Source organism: Zonotrichia albicollis, chromosome 2 (assembly GCF_047830755.1).
Source record: "Zonotrichia albicollis isolate bZonAlb1 chromosome 2, bZonAlb1.hap1, whole genome shotgun sequence".
NCBI lineage: Eukaryota > Metazoa > Chordata > Aves > Passeriformes > Passerellidae > Zonotrichia > Zonotrichia albicollis.
In genome coordinates, this window is record NC_133820.1 from 11,305,127 (window position 1) to 11,325,235 (window position 20,109).

General features: G+C 47.2%; 2 protein-coding genes across 4 annotated transcripts in view; one reads left to right on the forward strand and one right to left on the reverse strand.

The window, feature by feature from the left end:
* Positions 1-14,751, forward strand: part of LOC141727159 (C-type lectin domain family 2 member D11-like) — a 31,129-nt gene extending 16,378 nt beyond the window's left edge. For both annotated transcript variants that reach the window (XM_074533102.1, XM_074533106.1), the window contains exon 5: positions 14,568-14,751. In XM_074533102.1, the coding sequence (XP_074389203.1) occupies positions 14,568-14,748 (181 nt within the window). In that variant the 3' untranslated portion in view covers positions 14,749-14,751. The remainder of the gene's footprint in view (positions 1-14,567) is intronic.
* On the reverse strand, positions 75-19,897 carry LCMT2 (leucine carboxyl methyltransferase 2). Of its 2 annotated transcripts, none has more exons than XM_074533058.1 (14): positions 19,782-19,897; positions 19,332-19,456; positions 17,658-17,739; positions 17,155-17,335; positions 14,750-14,906; positions 14,144-14,333; positions 13,234-13,341; positions 11,159-11,249; positions 8,766-9,023; positions 7,008-7,238; positions 5,918-6,015; positions 4,034-4,221; positions 3,704-3,839; positions 75-1,837 (listed from the first exon to the last, which is right to left on the reverse strand). In XM_074533058.1, exons 1-14 carry the CDS (start codon positions 19,803-19,805, stop codon positions 1,670-1,672), a joined length of 2,037 nt encoding a protein of 678 aa, XP_074389159.1. In that variant the 5' UTR covers positions 19,806-19,897; the 3' UTR covers positions 75-1,669. The 2 variants fall into 2 exon arrangements, with proteins under 2 accessions (XP_074389159.1, XP_074389156.1); XM_074533055.1 differs by having other exon boundaries at positions 19,764-19,886.
* Positions 19,898-20,109: the final 212 nt, after the last annotated feature.

Consider the following 20,109-nt stretch of genomic DNA (forward strand, 5'->3'; position numbering starts at 1 on the left):
GAAGCTGGGGAAGGGTCTTGTGCTTTAATCGCAGCTGGCAATTCAGTAAAGAAAAAGAGTGAGAAGGAGACTCATAAAGTGAGATAATTTAATAAATAGAAACAAATTCCAAAAATATTGGATGAGAGAAAAGAAAACCAAATTAAGTTAATATTAACAATTTCTCTGCACCCAGCAACTGATGTGCAGTCAGTCAGACACTCATCATGGAATCACAGATTGGTTTGGGTTGGAAGGAACCTTAAAGATCAAGTACCACCATCTTGCCATGGGCAGGGACACCTTCCACTGGACCAGGCTGCTCCAAGCCCCATCCAACCTGGCCTTGGACACTTCCAAACAAAGGGCAGCCAGAGCTTCTCCAGGAAACCTGTGCAGAGCCTCACTACCCTCACAGGGAACAATTCCTTCCCAATATCCCATCTATTCCTGCCCTCTGGCAAAGGGAAGCAATCCCCCCTTGTCCTGGCACTCCAGGCCCTTGTCCAAAGTCTGTTTCCAGCTCTCTTGAAGTCAGGGGCTCCAAGGTCTCCCTGGAACCTTCTCCTCCCCAGGCTGAACACCTCCAGCTCTCTCAGACTGTCTCCAGAACACAGGCTCCAGCCTTCGAGCATCTCTGTGGCCTCCTCTGGACTCATTCTAGCAGCTCCACATCCTGAAGGACCAAATGCCATCCAGAGGGAGCTGGGTAAGCTCAAGAAGGCCGTGGGAGCCCATGAGGTTTAACAAGACCAAGTGGTGGTGCTGCATGTGGACCAGGACAACCCCCAGTACCAAACCAGGCTGGGGGATGAAGAGATCAAGAACAGCCCTGGCCAAGAACGTGGGGATGCTGGTGAATGAAAGGCTGGACGTGCCCTGGCCCTGTGTCCCTGGCTGATCCCAGTGTGAGCAGCTGCCCTGCTCTAGTAAGATTTGTCCTCAGTGCTCCCTGCAGCTCAGGGGTCCCAGCACAGCAAAGAGTGGAGCTGCTGGAGAGAGTCCAGAGGAGACCCCAAGATGATCAGAAGGATGGAGCACCTCTGTGCTATGAGGAAAGGCTGAGAGAATTGGCATTGTTCAGCCTGGAGAAGAGAAGCTTTCAAGTGACCCAATTGTGGCCTCGCAGTACTTGAAGGGGGCCAAGAAGAAGGATGGAGAGAGACTATTTACAGAGGCCTGGAGAGACTGGACAAGGGAGAATGGCTTCTAACTGAGTAGGTTTAGATTGGATATTGGGAAGAAATTCTTCCCTGTGAGGCTGGTGAGGCCCTGGCACACATTGCCCCAAGAAGCTGTTGATGCCCCATCCATCAAAGTGTCCAAGGCCAGGCTGGATGGGGCTTGGAGTAACGTGGTCTAGGGGAAGGTTTCCCTACCCATGGCAGGGGGGTAAAACAGGATGGTCTTTACAGCGCCTTCCAAGCCAAACCACACTGTTCTTCACCTCTAAGCACTACTGCTGCCAGCTGCTTTTGAGGTACTGTATTTACAGCAACACAAAGAGCCGTAAAAACTCAACAGCCAGTGAGGTGTGAATCCCTCACTGTAACTGTCCCTCCTGATCCCACCTTCACAAATGCATTCTGGACACAAAGCCTTTGTGGAAATACTGTGCTGTTTCTGGACCTAGAGTGAACAGATGTCTCCCCACAGTGCAGCAGCAGGGCTCAGCCCTGCTTGGTCCCACTCAGTGGCTGGCCAGGATGCTGCTGAGGCTCAGCAAGACAGGCTCTGGGTTCAGGTGTGTCCCAAAGGAGAAGCAGTTTCCACCACCGCCAATGACCAACAGCTCCTTCTCATCTGGCAGAAAGACACTGCTGTGATTATGTAGCATTAATGGCCACTCCAGGTGCTCCTGAAAAAGGAAAGGAGATTTTGAACATACAGGATTTCCTGTGGTCCACCGTACCACCCCTGAATGTGGGCAAGAGCAGATAGCTAGAGAATACAGGAACAAGCAACCTCTGAGGTGTACTCCTCCAAAACACCCACACACCAACTTGCAGTTCAGTGATTTTTTAATGAGAGAAAATGCCTTTGTACATCCTGAATCCTAATGCTTTTCCTGCCAAGAAGGTAGCCAGTCAGTTTTGGATTCAATGTAAGTCTTTGGCATTCATGCCTGTGGCAAGGAATTCCAGAGCTTACCTATGGAACTGGCAGGTTCAAAAGCCTAGAGAGTTTCACCTTAGTCAAAGCAAACAGCCCCTAAGCAAAGGAAGACACCAATCCATCTGCATCCGTTTATTCAGTCTAAACAAAAAAGTTACATTCTTTTAGATACAACTTTACTATCACTGTACCTATCCTCACTGCTGTCCAACAAGGGCAGTCCATTTTATCTAAAGGATATGGGGCCACTTATACCTTCTGCTACAGAGAATAATTGAAAACTAAGCTACAATTAATTACGTTTCATGCTTTTATACCATCAGCAAAATGCTGAAAGATCAACTGGATGCACACACACTGTTCACTATAAAAAACTGACTCATCACAAACACCAGTTCTACCAACAACAGATTCCCTATGTGCAGTTACCAAAAGAAAGTTGTTTCTTTACATAAAAGATAAATAAAAACTTGTCAGACCAAAGAAATGTTCTTATAGAATCACAGAATGGTTTTGGATGGGACTTTAAACAATGCCACCTTGCTCCCCCCCCTGCACTGGGCAGGGACAGCTTCCACCAGAGCAGGCTGCTCCAAGCCCAATCTAACCTGGCCTCTGACTCTTCCAGGGATGGGGAAGCCAAAGCTTTTCTGGGCAGCCTTTGTCGGTGCCTCACCACCCCATGTCCCATCACTACAGGCCCTGGTGAAATGTCTGTCCCCATCCTTGTTGCAAGCCCCCCTTTAAGTACTGGAAGGGGCTCTAAGGTCTCCCCAGAGCCCTCCCTCCCTCTTGATGCTCAACAACCCCAACTCTCTCAGCACATTCTCACAGGAGATCAGCTCCAGCTCTCTGCTGATCTTTGTGGCCCTTCTATGGATTTCATCCAACAGATCTGTCTTTCTTTTACTCAGGGCAGTATTATCTGAGGTGAGGGCTACTCAGAGACATAGACCAAGTTTTGAACAGAGTATCCCAAAATCCTGTTGTGTGACACCACCTGTGTGACTGCTCTTCAGTGATTCATAGAAGAAAGTCACCAAATAGTCAAGGTTGGAAGGGCCCTCCAAGCATCATCCACTCCAACCCCCCTGCTCAAAGCAGGCTCAACTCAAGCAGGCTTTTCAGTAGCTTGCCCAGTCAGGTTTCAAATATCTCCAATAATGGAAAAATTACATCCTCTCTGAGCAATCTCTTCAGGGTCCAATCATCCTTACAGGAAGCTTTTATGTTCCAGTGGAGTTTCCAGCATTTCTGTGTTGGTTTTTTTCTCATGTTTCAGGCAGCAGCTAGAGAACACCAGTTTCCACCCAGAAGTTCTCAATGAAATTATACTCCAGACCTTCAAAACCACTAACTTAGCCCCTGGTTCCCTTCCTCCACAGACATCCCAAAGTGACCACTTCAGTTCTGCTGCCCCCTGTCTGAAACAGAGCAGCTCCATGTTCCAATCCTCTGCACATTCCATCTGTCCCTCTCTTAACCATGTACATACACTTTCTGTGCTGGGTAATAACAGCACTTTGGAATTAGATCCTACCTCTCCATAAAGTGACCATGTTCCTTCACAGGACACTGCTCACGCTGACAGGAAAATGTCAGTACTTACCACATTAATCACATAGTTCAAGCAGAGCCCGGTCATTAGGTCGATGGCAGTGACACCGGGCACAGAGGATGCATGGAACCACACTCCACCAACGAGCAGCAGCTTTCCTTCATGCACATGTGCAGTATGTGAATACCTGGCAGTTCAAAATGAGGTTGGACTCCATTAGCAGGGGATGTGGGCAGAGACAGGCTGAAGATTCTCTGCTGCATGCTCTGAGCAACCTGTCCAGTTGAAGATGCCCACTGCAGGCAGGTTGCCCTACTTGGCCTTTAAGACGTCCCTTTCAGACCAAACTATTTTATGATGCTCTGAATGCCTTCTGCTTACCGTGGGACAAGAGGAGGGTGTGTCTCTATTGTCTGCCACTGAAAGCCATGTTCAAGCTCCCTCAGAAGGAAAACTGACCCCAAGGGCTGCTCAGCTGCTCCCAGACCTCCTGCAATCAGCACACCTCCCTCCCAGCTGCAGGCACTGTGAGAGTGGCGGCTTTCTGGGACTGGACCATCAACAGGAATCTGAAAAAACACAAGTCCAAGGCTGAAGTTTGCCAAGCTAAGTGTCTGCTTAACGTCCAGCCTTTTAAATGCCTTTTCCTGTGTGGCTGAGTTTGTGACACCCAACCTTCCCCACATGTTCCTCTAGGGACTGCTCCATGCTTCCATTTACACTGTCTCTGGCCCTCAGTACATTTAATATAATCAGCCTTTAGAGGCTTTATTTTCATGCATTTATTAGAGGTAACTTTATCTGCATCCTTGCAGGCTGCTTTCTGCTCAAGATATATACCTGGGAACTCCAAATTTGCTTAGAAACACATGGACTAATGCAGTGACCAGCAAAGCCAGTGATCAGTTACTCAAACCACAGAGCGGGTTAAAAGGCTCAACTGCAGGACTAAAATCCAGAGAAAAAACCTTTAGTGCAAGCACTAAAGGAAAAAATGCAAGGTCAGGCATTAAAGGAATATCACAGCAAATAAGTGATGTAGAAAAATTTGGAGACCACTTGGTCCATACCTTTTCCCTACAACAAATGAAACTATATGTTATCATCTGGATGGATGGATGCTTATTAACAGTTTCCAAAAGTCTGCAGTGACAAGAATTTCCCACCTCTTTAGGCAGTCTATTGCAGACTCAGCTAGCTTCACCATCAATAGCTTTCCTTAGTGTCCATCTGATCCCCTGTACTACTCAAAGTTAAAATGGAGAACAATTTTTTTCTTCTCTGCAGCAGTATTTTAGATATTAGAAGATTTATTTCTATCTTGAATCTTCCTCAGATTCAATAGCTAGAAGACTTCAAAACCTCCCCCTGTGAGGTATGTGGCCTAGTCATTTTTGCTGCATACCTCTATTACAACTGTTTTACACCCTGTCCACCTCCTTTTCAGCTGTCAGTTTTGGGTATTTCACAGGAGTTCGGCTGAGATTAAGAACATGTAGAAAATAAAAGTAGCAATTCATGTGTCTACCAGGTAACATTCCTGGTTACATAACTGAAGACACAGTGTAGGCCTCCCACAACAGTGGGAATTTGCTTACTCATGCTTAGCTTGTGACCTCTTGCAATTATGCATCTCCCACCCTACAGGTGTGCTACGTACAAGGTTGGGCTCAAAGAGTTATAGTAAATAGAGTTACACAGGCTGGTGGCCAGTACATGAACGAGGGAGTAAGTCCTCTTCCACTCAATTTCCTTTTAAGACACATTCAGCAGTCTAGTTGACTGAGGCAAATCGGCAGATGGGGAGGTGGCTTTGATTGTAGCAAAGCTTTTAACACTGTCTCTAAGAGTATCCTTCCACAAAAATGTCCAGCTCACAGCTAGATAATGATGGGGGAAATGAAAGAAGACAGACAGTATGTTCTCAGTAGCATCCAGCAAAAGGGCAAGAGGAAATGGGCACAAATTGACATAGAAAAAAATACACTTACACATAAAACCCCCTCATATTGTTCTATCAGGGTGGTCAAGCACTGGAGTAGGTTGTCCAAAGAGATTGTGGGGTCTCCATCTATGGAGATAATCCTACCAGGACAATACACTGAGCAACCTGCTCTAGTTAGACCAGTTTTAAGCAAGAGTGCTGGACTAGATGACCTCTGGATGTCCCTTCCCAGCCCCGCTGTTCTGTAGAGACTGTATTTCACTGGAAAGCTGTGCTCAGCGGTCAGCTCTAACTCCAATCCCCACAGAGCGCATTCTTACCGCAGCGCAGGAGAGCTCTGGAGCATGCAGGAAATGCCAATCCCCGAGCACAGGCTGCAGAGCAGAGCGGCCGCCGTACACAAACAGGTACTGCTCACCTGGGGAAACACAGCCAGGAGGCAACACAGCTCACAACTGCTGTGCCACAGCAGCAAAAGTGCTGCTTGCATAGAGGGGAAGCTGGCAAAAGGGTGCAATAATACTTTGGGTATCAAGGACGTGCATTTACTGCACTGTGCCCTGTCCTTTCATTGATTCAGAATGGACTGTGCAGGTAACACCAGTGTTGGTCACTTTCTGCAGCTACAAAGCAATATCAAGGCAAAAGTAAGATGAAACAGTACAGTCTGACAAAGACAAAACCCAATGTATAATTAATAAAATTTTTTAGCATTTGCTTTTTGGATATAAAATTCTGAGTGGAAGGCTTAATGCTACAGTGTTAATTAAGCATTGTTCCACAAATGGAAAGTGTGCTCCAGACTAGACTAACAACTGCTTAACAATTCCCTCCTGCTCCCCTTGGAGAGTTCCCTGGCAGCTGCAGGAATGGGACACCTTAGGGAAGGACAGCTTTCAGCTCCTGAATGCCCCTGCTTAAGTTTTTGCCCCTTACAACCTGGATCTTTTAATAGACCAAACTTTAGCTTGCTATTGCAGGACCTGATTCTAGAGCTGTTCACAACTCCTGAGTGTTTGTCAATTGCTACTAGAAAAGTAACATTTCTTCTGAAGGACTTTGGGATAAAGAGCTTGGGATCCTGTTCCCCACAAAATATCCTTCAGAGAGAGCAAAACTGATTTCTGCCATGATCGAGCAAGAGTAAGTTCAGCCATAGATGATCTCAAAGAATCAGTCTTCCAGAATGGATTACAGTAGGTTTCAATCCTACTTGCCACTGGGGATTATGTAGATGACAAAATAAAAAATTACCATATTTGAAGTGTCAAGAAGAGATCTCAAAGCCTCCTAATTTCTTACTACTGTCAGGCTTGAGGAATGATCAATATGAACTTCATGAAATTCAACAAGGTCAAGTGCAAGATCCTGCATCCCTGTAGCCATCTCCACTCCTTCCAGGCTTTTTACCTTTGAATGTAATTTCAGTTGTGCTGTGTCTCCAACGCAAAGCTGCTGCTTCAGCATCAGGCTGCAGACTTGCAAGCTCCACTGAAACGTCACCTGGGCCTGAGGCACCACAGGTTTTGGGGAACTTCAGCCACAACATTCCCAAGCCTGTGCTCGATGGGGATGTCCGTCCTCCTACCACCAGAGCCAGAGTGTCCGAGAGACGAGACACAGTATGGTACAACCTCTCACCTGTGCACATACAAAACATCATGCTTCACACAAGTGGTTTTTCCAGAAATTTATAATCATTTAAGTTGGAAAGGACCCTTAAAGATCATCAAGTCCAACCATTCCTCAAGCACTCTCAAGGCCAAAATTAAATCATGTCCCCAAGAGCCACTTTTACACGGCTTTTAAATCTTTCCAGGGATGTGGACTTCTCCACTACGCTGGGTAGCCTGTGCCAGACATGGACAACCCTTTTCTTAGAGACATTTTTCTCAATATCCAACCTAAACCTTGCTGGCACAGCTTGAAACCATTTCCTCTTGTCCTGTCCCTTGTCTCCTGGGAGAAGAGGCCAACCTCCACCTGGTTACACCCTCCTTTCAGGTAGTGGTGAAGAGTGAGAAGCTTCCCCTGAGCCTCCTTCTCTTCAGGCTGAGCTCCTCGCCCTGCCCAGTTCCCCTGGGCACTACAGCAGTGGTGCAGGAGGGAAGAGCAGCAGATGCCATCCACCTGGACTCACACAAAGCGTTTGGCACTGTCCTGCCCAGCACCCAGTGTCTGAACTGCAGACATGGGTTTGACAGATGGAGCACTCAGTGGGAGATGATTCTCACCCCCTATGCTGCTTTTCTGAGACTCCACCTGGAGCTCTGCATCCAGGTCTGGTGTCCCCAGCACAATTAAGACATGGAGCTGTTGGAAAAATCCAGAGTCCACTAGCTTGATCAAAGGGTTGAAGCCCCTCTGTTCTAAAGGCAGGCTGAGAGAGTGTGGGCTGCTCAGCCCAGAGAAGTGAAGGCTCCAGGCAGACCTTAGCACCCCTTCCAGTGCTTAAAGGGACTCCAAGAGAGCTGGAGAGGGACTTTGGAAAAGGGCCTGCAGTGACAGGACAAGGGGGAACAGCTTCCGACTGCCAGAGCATAGGGTTAGATGGGATATTGGGAACAAATTCTTTTCTGTGAAAGTGTGGAGGCCCTGCCACAGGTTGCCTGGAGAAGTGGCTGCCATTTGTCTAGAAGTGTTCCACACCATGCTGGATGGGGCTCTGGCTAACCTGGCCTACTGGAATGTGTCCCTGCCCCTGGCAGAGGGTTGGAGCTAGATGGTCTTTAAAGTCCCTTGTACCCCAACCCTTCTGTGACTCTATGACTCCAGCCCTCAATGTCTCTCTTTCTGTTAGAGGCCCAGAACTGGACTTGGCACTCCCAAGGGTCTCTGCAGTGCCCAGCAGAGAGAGACAATCACTGCTCTGGGGCTGTGCCCACACTAGGCTGGTACCAGCCAGGTGCCATTTGCTTTCTTGCCCACCTGGGCTCATGTTCAACCACTGTCAAACAGAACGCCCAGGTCCTTTTCCAGCTTTCCAGTCACCCTGCCCTCAGCCTGGGGCACTGCACAGGGCTGTGGTGACCAAAGGGCAGGATGGGACATTCAGCAAGCAGACCTGTCAGGTGTCTGTGACTGCCAGCATCACTGCGCCATGACAGCACTCTTTTTCACTAGACTTTCTCTGGCTTTTAGCACAAAGCCATGGGTACGGGAACTCACCCCATCTTTGATCAGGAACATTCTGTGTCACACAGACAGCCTCCCAGTGGCCTGCGTGCCTGCTCAGCAGGTGGACACTCCTCACACGGCAGTGCTGTCCGTGCTCCTCCCCAAAGCCTCCTGTGGTGACAATCACGTTGGGCTTTACAAGAACAGAGCGGTGACCGTAGCGCCTCAAGCCAGGGAGCCCGGAGAGCCCTGCACACACCGCTGCAGGGACACTGCCTGCCACCCCGACAGCACCAGCATGACGGGGAACTGGAGACAAAGAGAAACAAAGAACTTGGGCACAAACACAACCAACGACTACATCTTAACCAAGAGATCAAGCATGTCACCTTTTCAAAATGACCATTCATCTTTTCAAGAAGAAATAATTGAGGAGCAAGTTGACAGTGCACACAGATAATCTGACGTGCCCTAGAAAACAAGATGCACTAATGGTTAAAACTACCACTGTACTAACTGTAACTTCTACTCTGCTCACTCAGCTCCTGTAGTTCTGAGACTGCTTCCATGGGATGGACAGAGGACTGGCCAGGCAAGTGCAGTGTCCTACACTGCTGCAGCAAGACATGAACCACTACAGTACCTTCAAAAGGAGGAGGTGTCTGATTAAGGCAATATTTGGCCACATGAACAGCAAAGAACAGCAGAAAAAGGACAAACACCTGGAAGCTGATTTCAAAGTTTCCTGTCAGATTTTGATCCTACCTCCACAGAAGCACTGAAATAACATTCTGAAGCATGACAAGTAATCCATTAACTCCAGTGGTCCTACTACAGGACAGTATTTCCAGTTACCTAAGTATCACCTATCTAAATATTATATCCTTAGCATGAAGCAAACTCTCAGCACAGGACTCTGGCTCACCTACACATTGTTTTCTTTAATCGGTTTGGAATTTGTGTCTTCTTTGTTTTAATCAAGGTCTTTATTTTTGTGTTGTAAGAGATGATGAAGAGGAGCAGCTCACAGTCCATTTTTTGTACGCCATAATCAGAAAAATTGCCTGTACTGATCGTTGCTTTGCACAAGACCCTACTTAATCATTTGATGAAGTAAGAAATTTCATCTCCTTGGGCTTAAATACCTTTTTACAGACTAATTTTTTAAAGATGAATGAGTTTTTCATGTCACAACATATACTTACCATGATCTCTTTGGAAGATGTAGTACTTGCACTCTCTTCAATTGGGACCCAAGTCTATCTGAGAGGATAACTGGGGGCATTTATTGATATTACAGACATATCTTTTGCATTCCCAGTAAAATATATCTAAGCATGGACAATTTACTGGACTTTTAAGGCTTTTGCTATCAGTTTTGAATACAACAGAGATAGCAGCAGGAATACTCTAATCCTGTCTCTAATTAATCAAATGTCTTCACTGTAGTAAAGTCCATTAAGAAAATGTCAGATTTTTTTTCTTAATTTAAGGATAGATACTATGTGTTTAGGAGCCTTCAGGATTTAACTTAAGGACCAGTGACAACCACACAGTAAATCTCTTCAGCTTCAATTTCCCAACATCTCCAAATCTAATTGAGACACAACACATGGATTCAGTGGCCTTGCTGGCCTCAGGAATGCCATCCTGCCCTATCCTTTTTCAGCTGCTTTTCTTGCTCCCTAGAACAGATTTCAACTCTCTCTTGAAGCTACAACTACCTGTGGTGCTATACTGTGAACACTAGTGATATAAAACAGGTTAAAAATAACCTTCTGCTTTCTATCCTGAAAAAGGAAGCAATCAGTCAAAACCAGGAATTTCTTGTACTGCTACGGCCACCAAATCCTTTTTATCTTGGAAAGACAATCTTGGTCTGGGCTTTTCCCCAGCTGTACCACTTTTCTCCCATCTAAAAAAAGTGACATACATATTTAAAAAGCATTTCAGAAACAGAAATATGGTGGGTACAACTGCATCCACATGGCATAAGGAAGCAAAGCACAGCTTCATGTCAGGCTCCTGAGTGGTCTGCTGGACAGAGCAGTAAAGAAAACAGAACAACATTCTGGGAGCTGGAAGGGGAGAATGGCACGTGGAGGCAGCCAGGAATAAATTCAAAAGGGATCTTGGAAACAGGACTAGGAGCAGGGCAGGCTGGCATTGATTGCAGCCATGCACTGGAGGGGCTCATGTGAACAAATGACAAGCTGATCAGACTGAGAGGGTCAATGAACTGAAAGAACAGCAGTGATCACAACAGCAGCACTAGGCCACAGCCCTGGCCTTGGTCTGGACAGCAGAACTATTGTGGAGGAGTGGAGAAAGCTACCAGACAGCAGCATCCCATCTGCCCCTTCCAGGCTTTCAGTGTCTCCTAAAACCTCTCAGAGACACCTACATGAGATAAAAGAATCATGTGAAAACTGCTTGGTGTGTACCTCTCCCACTGGGTGACAACGGAGTCCAGGAAGGTTCCATCCCCTTCGACGCAGCCAACACAAAGTAATGAGAACACTTCAGATGCCATTCCTGTAGCAAGCCCAAAGTAAAAAACAAATAAACAAACAAACCAATAAAGGAAGAACCAAACAAAAAACAATCCCCTTCAAAATCTTAGGGCAAATAGTAGTAAGGACATCAGAATAACCAAGGTGGCTGAACCAAATACCAACAGCCTAGCACTGTTCTCATCAATGGTCAAAATCAGAGGGGTAAAGCTGAAATGGAGAAAGAACTGGTGGGTAAATACCTCTGTCACTCCAACTTTCAAACATTTACTTCCAAAAGTTAACAAAGCCCAGGGATCTTCTAAGCAAGAAGCTGTATTGAACAATCCTTGATGGATTTTTCATGCATGAACCTACCCAGCTGCTCTTTGAACTCACATAAACTTTAACATGCCCAACATACATCCCATAGCTTAACTATGTGTTGCATGGGAAAGTTCTTTTTGGAATCAGCTTCCCCTTATGCCTCTGAGTTCTGATAATAAAAAAGAGTGAGGTCTTTATACCAGAGCGATTGAAGTGATTCCAAGGAAATCACAAATGTTAAAAGGTGCAACAGGCTCTGTGCCGGACAATAATACATCATTTTCAGTGCCAAAAGGCATGCACAGGAAGCCAGCAGCAATGAGAGTTCACTGTGGCGTTTATGGACATTAGGGGATTGAGTGTGTTCATTCCCGTGGGGTAGGATACATTCCGCCAACTAGCAAGTTGTGACTAGCAAGCATAAACATGAATTTAAAAGGCACAAGAACTCTTTGTATCAGCTTCCCTGCCCCAACCCATATTAGGAATAAAAAGCATCTTTTGAAAAGTACATTAATCCAGAAATTAATGTAAATATTGAAAATGGAACACTATTAGTCCCTAAGAAAATTATTCTAAAAATAGTCTCCCTCCACACTGGGTGTCTATTTTACATTTTTTACCTAATTTGACCAAGTTTGTTTACAGTAAGACCTTGGATCTTACTCTTTCTCTCAAAGGCTAACTGTAGAGCTCTCTGTTGTCACATCATTTACTCCTGTGCACGTTTCCAGCTCAGATTCATGCATTAACCTCCTTTGTAAGGAAAACAATACCAAGGCTTTACCTTCCCACTGTATGAGCAATGACCTTGACCTACAGTTCCAGCAGACATTTCTAAACCACTTAGCAAATCTGCCACCACTTTCAGTCACCACTTTTGCATTAATATGGCAGAGCAGATCCTAGCATGTTGGCAAAATAAATTCAAGCACATTCAATTGTTTTCATACTACAGTTATTCAATTTCTAGAATTATAAACAGAAAACCTTAAAACGAAAAGGGAAACTTCTAGTAAGTATTCCACAGGATATTTAGCTCAAGGAACTCATTATCTTTCACTTATCTTCACTTCTATACTTCAAATAGTCAGAAACATTGCCAGCAGTTAATATAAAAATGGCAAAGAACAGAGTCATAGTTGAATTTCAATCATTAATGCATGGCTGTACAAAGTCAGACCAAAACAATCTGAAATTAGTAACCTGTATCCAACAATGACAAATAATACAGTCTATGGAAATGGAAAGGAGCAGGAAAAGTGGATCTGCTTTGCCCAGGAATACTTTCAACCAACTGTAGTCAGGACCATCACATTACGTGCATATTTGTGTATTCATTAATCCTTAATGGATTTCTCTTTCATTAAAGTAATTGTCCCTTGAATCCATGCCAACTTTTAGCATGTATAACTTCTTTTATACTACCAGGTAGTCTGCTATGACAAGCCTGTCTCCTTGAGAGACTGCTCAGGGAAGGGAGGAAGGAACATGCAGCTTTTCTAAGATCAAGGAGAGCCTTCTTCCCATGCTGCTTCACCAGGAGCTCCCCATGGCTTAACTAAGCTGTTCCAAGGTCCATTCTGCCTCCATGAACACCTGTGCCCAGCAGCTCTGTACAGAATTGCAACCATAAGAAATTGCAAATACCTTCTGATATCAAAGCCAGGTCCCTGATCTTCAGAATAATGGAGGGTTACCTCATACTCATCAAAAGGCTCCAGAGTCTGCACTCTTTGCTGCTCATCTTCTGGAATACAACAGGTGAAAAACTCATTCATATCCATGACACTGCACTCAGTCCAGCCCTAAAAAACAAATCCCTTGAAGTTATCACCCCTGGAAGGACAGAAACTCACTTCCGACAGGAAAACAAAGACCCTAAATTAAACACCTGCATGAGCCACTAAGACTGTTTAGCTAAAGCAAAAGCTTCCTAAAAACTGGCGAAAATAGATCTCTCATCTATAAAGTTCTAAAAAATTTAACTTATTACATCCAAAGTCTCAGAGGAACCCATTAATCCCATAGGAGGCAGTAGGCTGTGAGCCAGTTGGAAGCACCTCCTGATGACAATTCATGTTAGCAGAGAAGGCAGCAGCTCAGCCTCAGGACTGTCTGCTTCAGCCCATAACTGAGCAAGCACTTGGTGTTCCCCCCATCCTCAGGTAAATCCAGCCTGGTGCCTGCCCTGGAGCTGCAGTGCTCACCTTGGCCAGGAAGCACCTGTGCTGGGCCTGACAGTCAGGGTACAGTGCCAGCGTGCCCACCATGGAGCTGCAGTGCTCACCTTGGCCAGGAGGTGCCCATGCTGGGCCTGGCAGTCAGGGTACAGTGCCAGTGTGCCCACCATGGAGCTGCAGTGCTCACCTTGGCCAGGAGGCTCCTGTGCTGGGCCGGGCAGTCGGGGTACAGCTCCAGCGAGCCCTGGATGGAGCTGCAGTGCTCACCTTGGCCAGGAAGCGCCTGTGCTGGGCTGGGCAGTCGGGGTACAGTGCCAGCGTGCCCACCATGGAGCTGCAGTGCTCACCTTGGCCAGGAAGTGCCTATGCTGGGCTGGGCAATCAGGGTACAGTGCCAGCGTGCCCACCATGGAGCTGCAGTGCTCACCTTGGCCAGGAAGCGCCGGTGCTGGGCCGGGCAGTCGGGGTACAGTGCCAGTGAGCGCAGTGCCGTGCTCAGCTGCCTGAAGTGCTGCTGCATGATGTGCCCAAAGGGGTCCTGTGGCTGCACCTGCTCGTAGAGCAGGAAGCACGCCCGAGGGAAACGCTCTGCTGCCCACTGAATCAGGGCATCTGACCTGTTGGGAAAGTGCGGTAAGAAATTAAACTGAGGGCCCTACAACAGATGCAATGCATCCTTCTGCAACACCACAGAGCTGCTACTGAGGCATCCTGACAAGTGGCAACACACTAACGAGAGTGCTGGGCTGAACGTCTCCTCCCCACCTGCACAGACAGCTCAGGGGATGAGAAGAACAAAAACCTCAAAATTCTTCATTTGAGATTTTTCTTCTTTCTTTCCTTCCTTTTAGGATATCACGTGGACATCAATCACATCATCATAATTACGATGGAGGGAGCTATTTGGGACACCACAGAATTCCCAAGGTTTCAGTTCCAAGAGACCAGGTCTCTGAGCCCAAGGTGATACACTCAGAAAGAAGCTTGCTGGTTTCCCTTTTACCCCTGGGCAAGAGAGGAGAACCAAGCTGACCTGGCGGTCTCCATGTAGGTGAGCACCACCTCTGCGATGAAGAGGGTGGGGATTTCATTGCTCAGTCCTGCTTCCTCCAGGGTTCTCTCCAGCTCAGGGAGCTCTGATAAATCCACTCCCAGTAATTTATAATCATCTCCAGAAATGGTAATGGCTCCTGGGAGATAAAAATGATGCAACCTCACTATGGTGCTGCTGCAATACTGAGACCAAAAGAGACAAACATGAAAATCAAACCCACAGGCAATCATTCACAAGACTATGTCCAAAAACTATATTTCTCTGTAACATGTACAAGAAAATCCCCATCAATACATGACCCATGAAGGGACAGTGCCATGTGATCCATTCATGCAGGTCTAAAATTCCTGTATTCCTAATGCAAATTTCACCTACAGACTTCTCATTGAATTATTACACTTACTATAACAACAAAACTTTATTATATTTACTTTAAGAGATTTTTTTTTAACTACTGTAATTCAAAATCAAACCTAAAGGGCTCTCATTTATACACCTTTCACTTTAAGAAAGCATCATTGCTTTGATAGAATTTCAATGGCTCCCCTCACAATTAGAACACCATTGTCAGGTTTCCTAGGCTTGGTTGGTTTGTTTGCTAAACAGATTTCATTTCTGTATAATGTGTCCTGAAACTGCACGTGCTAGCTCTCAGCAAACACCAGGACCTCACTCACAGATCACCCTCCTTAGAAATAAGTTCCAGTTTATGATCTGCAAGTATTACCATACCTCTGTAACCCATCAGAATAGGATAAGTTATGGCCTGGTTTTGACCTTTTCAGTCAAAACCACATCATTAACAAAGCAAACTGTAAAGTACCTTTAGAAATCACCTACTCTGTCCCTGAAGCCCAACAACTGTACCTGTCCTGAGGACACTTAACCTACACTGTTGTCAAATGCAGACACTTCTGGTCTTTTTCAGAAATCCATCACAGTGTTCTAATTTCTTCTAACTTGTCCATCCATCCTGTGCTGACTTGTGGACACAGACAATAGGGTACTTCCAGCTATCTGAGACCTTCCTTTGAGCACCTGAAGATACTTGGTACGGACAGAGTTCCCTGCCACAGGACTCCACAAATATTAAAAATATGCATGGATTCAGGAAGGAAAGGAACAAGCCCATGGAAGAGCTACTCACTGAGACCTGTGAGTCAGGAACTCCCACTCTATAGTCTTCCATCTGTGTTTAAATTAATCAATGCCATCTAAATGCAGAGGCTAACGTACGTCCCTACTGCATTTCATTCCATGTTTGCCAGACCATTCGTGTACTTTGTCAAACTCCTACATTCACTCATCTTACTGCAAATCCCCATGTTTCCTGCTGGTTTATGACATTTCATATTCTACAGCACATCATCTAGAGCATTACTGGAAATGCTGGAGGAAAACAGATGCAGGAGAAACCTCTAGTGATCCACATGCTTTGCATTCCTCCTTTTGGCCCTCAGCACTCAGCTGGCACAAAATTCTGCAGTAGTTTCACAAGGCTCATTTTCTCCTGCCTTGGAGGGCAAAAGAAAAGTCAGGAGACATAACAACTAATGTTTTATTACAGTCAAGACACTTGAGAGTCAAACCTTCTCTCTTACCCATCAAGCCCATAAATCATTGTATAATTTAGGGTGGACGGGAGAGTTAAAAGTCATCCTGTCCAAATACTTCCTCATGGCAATTATTTGTGTCATGTAGCTCAAAGCTTTGTCCAGTCAGGCTCTATCTCTGTAGTGGTTTTGGTCTCCAAGGCTGGAGATTCCATTACCTTTCCAGGCAATCTGTTCCCATTTTTAACTACTCAGGTGGCACAATCTCCCCCCAACATTTTCTTTATACATCACTGGAATTTCCTCTTTTTTGCCACTTTCAAGTGTCCCTTGACTACTTGCTTTATGCCCTCAAGAAAAGCGTGGCTCTGTCTTCTCTAACCTCTCCCAACAGGCAAGCTGAAGAGTGCTGTAAGACTCACCTCCCTCCCAAACTCCTCCCCAGATGGCTGAACAAAACCAGCTCTCAGCCTCTCCTCCTACATCACCTGCTTCATCACTTCATCTTCCTCATAACCTCCCACTGGACACGCTACAGTTTGCCACTGGTTTTGGACCAGTATGCTCCAAGCTGGACACAGCCTTTCAGAAATTGCAACAGAAAAACCTGACCTTGGTTTGATATAATCAGCTCCTGACAAATCCATCCTGGCTTCTTGTTATCTCCCAATGCTTACAAATTATTTGTTTCAATGTTTTTCATAAAATGAATATCCTTTTCATCTACGACTTCATAGATCCCCTACTATAATCTCCTGCTTTTTGAAGGCTGAAGCTGTGTTTATTCCTTCTAAACACTTTGTACAAAAAAATCTTCCATGAATGCCATACCTAATCCTTCCCCTCCAGCGTCTCCCACCAGTGCTGACAACTCCTTCACTCCTTTGATCAGAGCAGCTTTTTGGCATGCCACATCTGGGAAATCCACCTCATACACCACAGTGTGCTGCAGAAGACCCATATCCTTCAAACGGAAGTATAAGGAATCAAAGCCAGCACCTAAAGACAGGATCTGCAGAGAAAGCAGCAGAAAAAGTTATACTCAATTCTAGCAGCATCTTGAGCATCTAGGTGAGAAAAATATTAAATATCATCTGTAGAGTGACAAAATCAGTCAACCTCCTGCAAGAGGCAGAGGAATTTTGTGTGGATATTGCCCCCTCTCCCAATACTTCTGCCAAAGAGACACACGGACAGCCAGAGTACTGCCAGCCAGATTCTGTGCCCTGCTGGGAAAGGATCCCAACAGAGGCACTAAGGAGTCACTGCCCACATGCCAGAAAGGCTTTATACACATTTACTGTGAGATGCCAGAGGTCCCAGAGAAAATGTACCTGTGTCCTGGGCAGGCTCTGTGTCTTGAGCAGGAAGTCCTGAACACAGTGATCCACAGCACGGGCACGGATGTAATAACCCCTGCAGGAGCAAATTCAGTTACAATCACTCTCCAGGAACCTGATTTCCCCAGCACTGGTAACTTCAATTTTAAAAAAGTAAAGATTTTTTTTTCTCGAATTTTCTACCTAATAATTCCCTGTTTACAGATCTGCACTGGGAGATGATTTTGTCATCTCTAGAGCTTGCTAATAAATACAGATCTCCTGCAATCAGTGTGCATATTAGCCATCAGGACAACAGATAACACAGAGAAAATGTGCAGATACCCCAGGTGGACCTGTTCTGTTTTGTATCAGTAAATATCTGCTGAATCCTGACAGTGATGATGCTCCCTGGCAATGCAGATGACCAATACCTGAGTTCCTGCCCCAAACCACATGCCACAACAAAATGAATGTGTGTGCTCATGTAGTGAGAAGGGAACAAAAAAGGGAGGAAAAGCAGTCAGGAGAGGAATCCGGTTCTCTGGCTTTTGAATAAATGCACCTAAGTCAGAGTAACTCCTGGAAAGCATTTACCACTTCCCTAGCCTGGCATGGACTGATGCCTCTTGGCATTCTCTTTTAGTTAGTTTCATCCCAGATCCACCTGGCTATATTCCAGCTTCTTTCACCCCTTTAAGAAGCATGTTATCATCTTCACACCTCACAGGGACCTCACAGTCTAAGATGTCCCCAAAATTGTTGATAAATGCAATACAGAACTCTTCCTGTGAATTCAGCTTGGCATGCCAATGTTGTGTGACAAGTCAATGCAGGTTTCCTGATGAGCCACACACATCTTCATAGGCATGCAAGCTTCTGTTTGATTTTCCCCTGAATGAACCTCCTTTGGCAATTCACAGACTTTTGGATTGCATTAAACTATTCTCCTCAAATTACGTAAATTCCACAATGTCACCAGCCTAGAGCCCTCTGCAAACACACATTAAAACATTCTTGTATGTTACAAAGCTCTGGAGAAGTTCTCCTGGTCAGACACCACTGACTCAAAAGATCTTGCTTCCCAGTGCCACCAGATACCTTACAGAAATTGTAACATTCTGGGGAGTTAATGAGAAAGCTATTGATGTTACTACACTATTGGTACATCTTCAAATATTACAAAGTTTTCAGCAGCATTGAACACCGGAGTTAGGAACCAGTATGGTGGCATATCATTCTCAGGACAAACCATTCATTTTTGGTCCAGAAGCCATTAACATTATATTAACAGTCTAACAAGGTTACACTACTGCAAGACAGGGCACTGCCACTCTGCTGCTCTGTACTTTGCTTAAACTGCTGAAGCTGCTCTCGTTCCACCCTCTGCCACGGCAGGGACACCGGCCACTGTCCCAGGCTGCTCCAAGTGCCCAACCTGCCCATGGGCACTGCCAGGGACGAAGCAGCCACGGCCGCTCTGGGCACCCGGAGAGCCAGGGCCCCGCCGCCCTCACAGAGAAAATCTCCCTACCAATATGTAACCCAGACCGACTCTCTTTCAACTCAAAGCCGCTCCCCCATTCCGTGCTGTCGCTCCGGCTCTCCGCAGTCCGAGAGGCCGAGATCCCTCCCGCGCCCCGCGGGCACCGGAGCAGCCGCAGGTGCTGCCGAGCCCTCGCTCCTCACCGGTGGATCAGGGGCGCCCGCCGCCGCCGCCGCCCCGCCAGGAGCCGCAGGAACCGGTCCTGGATGTAGCCCCGCGCTGCCGCCGAGCACTTGCTGACGGCGCTGCTGCCGCCGGTGCCCTGCACCTGCCGGGACAATGACACGGCTCTGCTGCCGCTCCCGGCCGGCACCGCGACCCCAGAAACGCACGGCATGGCGGGGCCGGGCAGCCCCGGGAGCCCCCCGAGGGGAGCGGACGGCAGCGCCCGCCGCCGTCGGATCCCCCTCCGACCCAGCCTCCGCTTCCCCTCGTTCTCCGAAGCAGCCGGGCCGAGGCCCCCCGGGCTGTTCCCCGCGGCAGCGGGTCCCCGGGGGTGGCTTAGGGCCCGGGGGTGGCTCTCGGAGCGGGGGTCACTCGGGCCCGGGGGTCACTCACGGCCTGGGGTCACTCACCGCCCGGGGGTCACTCACAGCGCCGGGCCGCCCGCGACCCATCCTGCGCACGCCGCACCGACCCCGACCGGAAGCGCGAGCGCAGCGCCGGACACAGAGAGCGCGGAGCGCGCCCCCTGCGGGCCCGGCTTGGCAGTGCCGGTGCCGCCCGCGGAGCGCGCCCCCTGCGGGCCCGGCGTGGCAGTGCCGGTGCCGCCCGCGGGGCGGGAACCATCGCGTCCTTCCATCCCGGTGACACGGGCAGGGACAGCCGGCACCGGACCCATCCACCGGCCCTGATCGCTGACAGCAACCACAGGAACCTGGTCACACGAGACATGCTTCCTGGTCATTGTTTATAATGTAA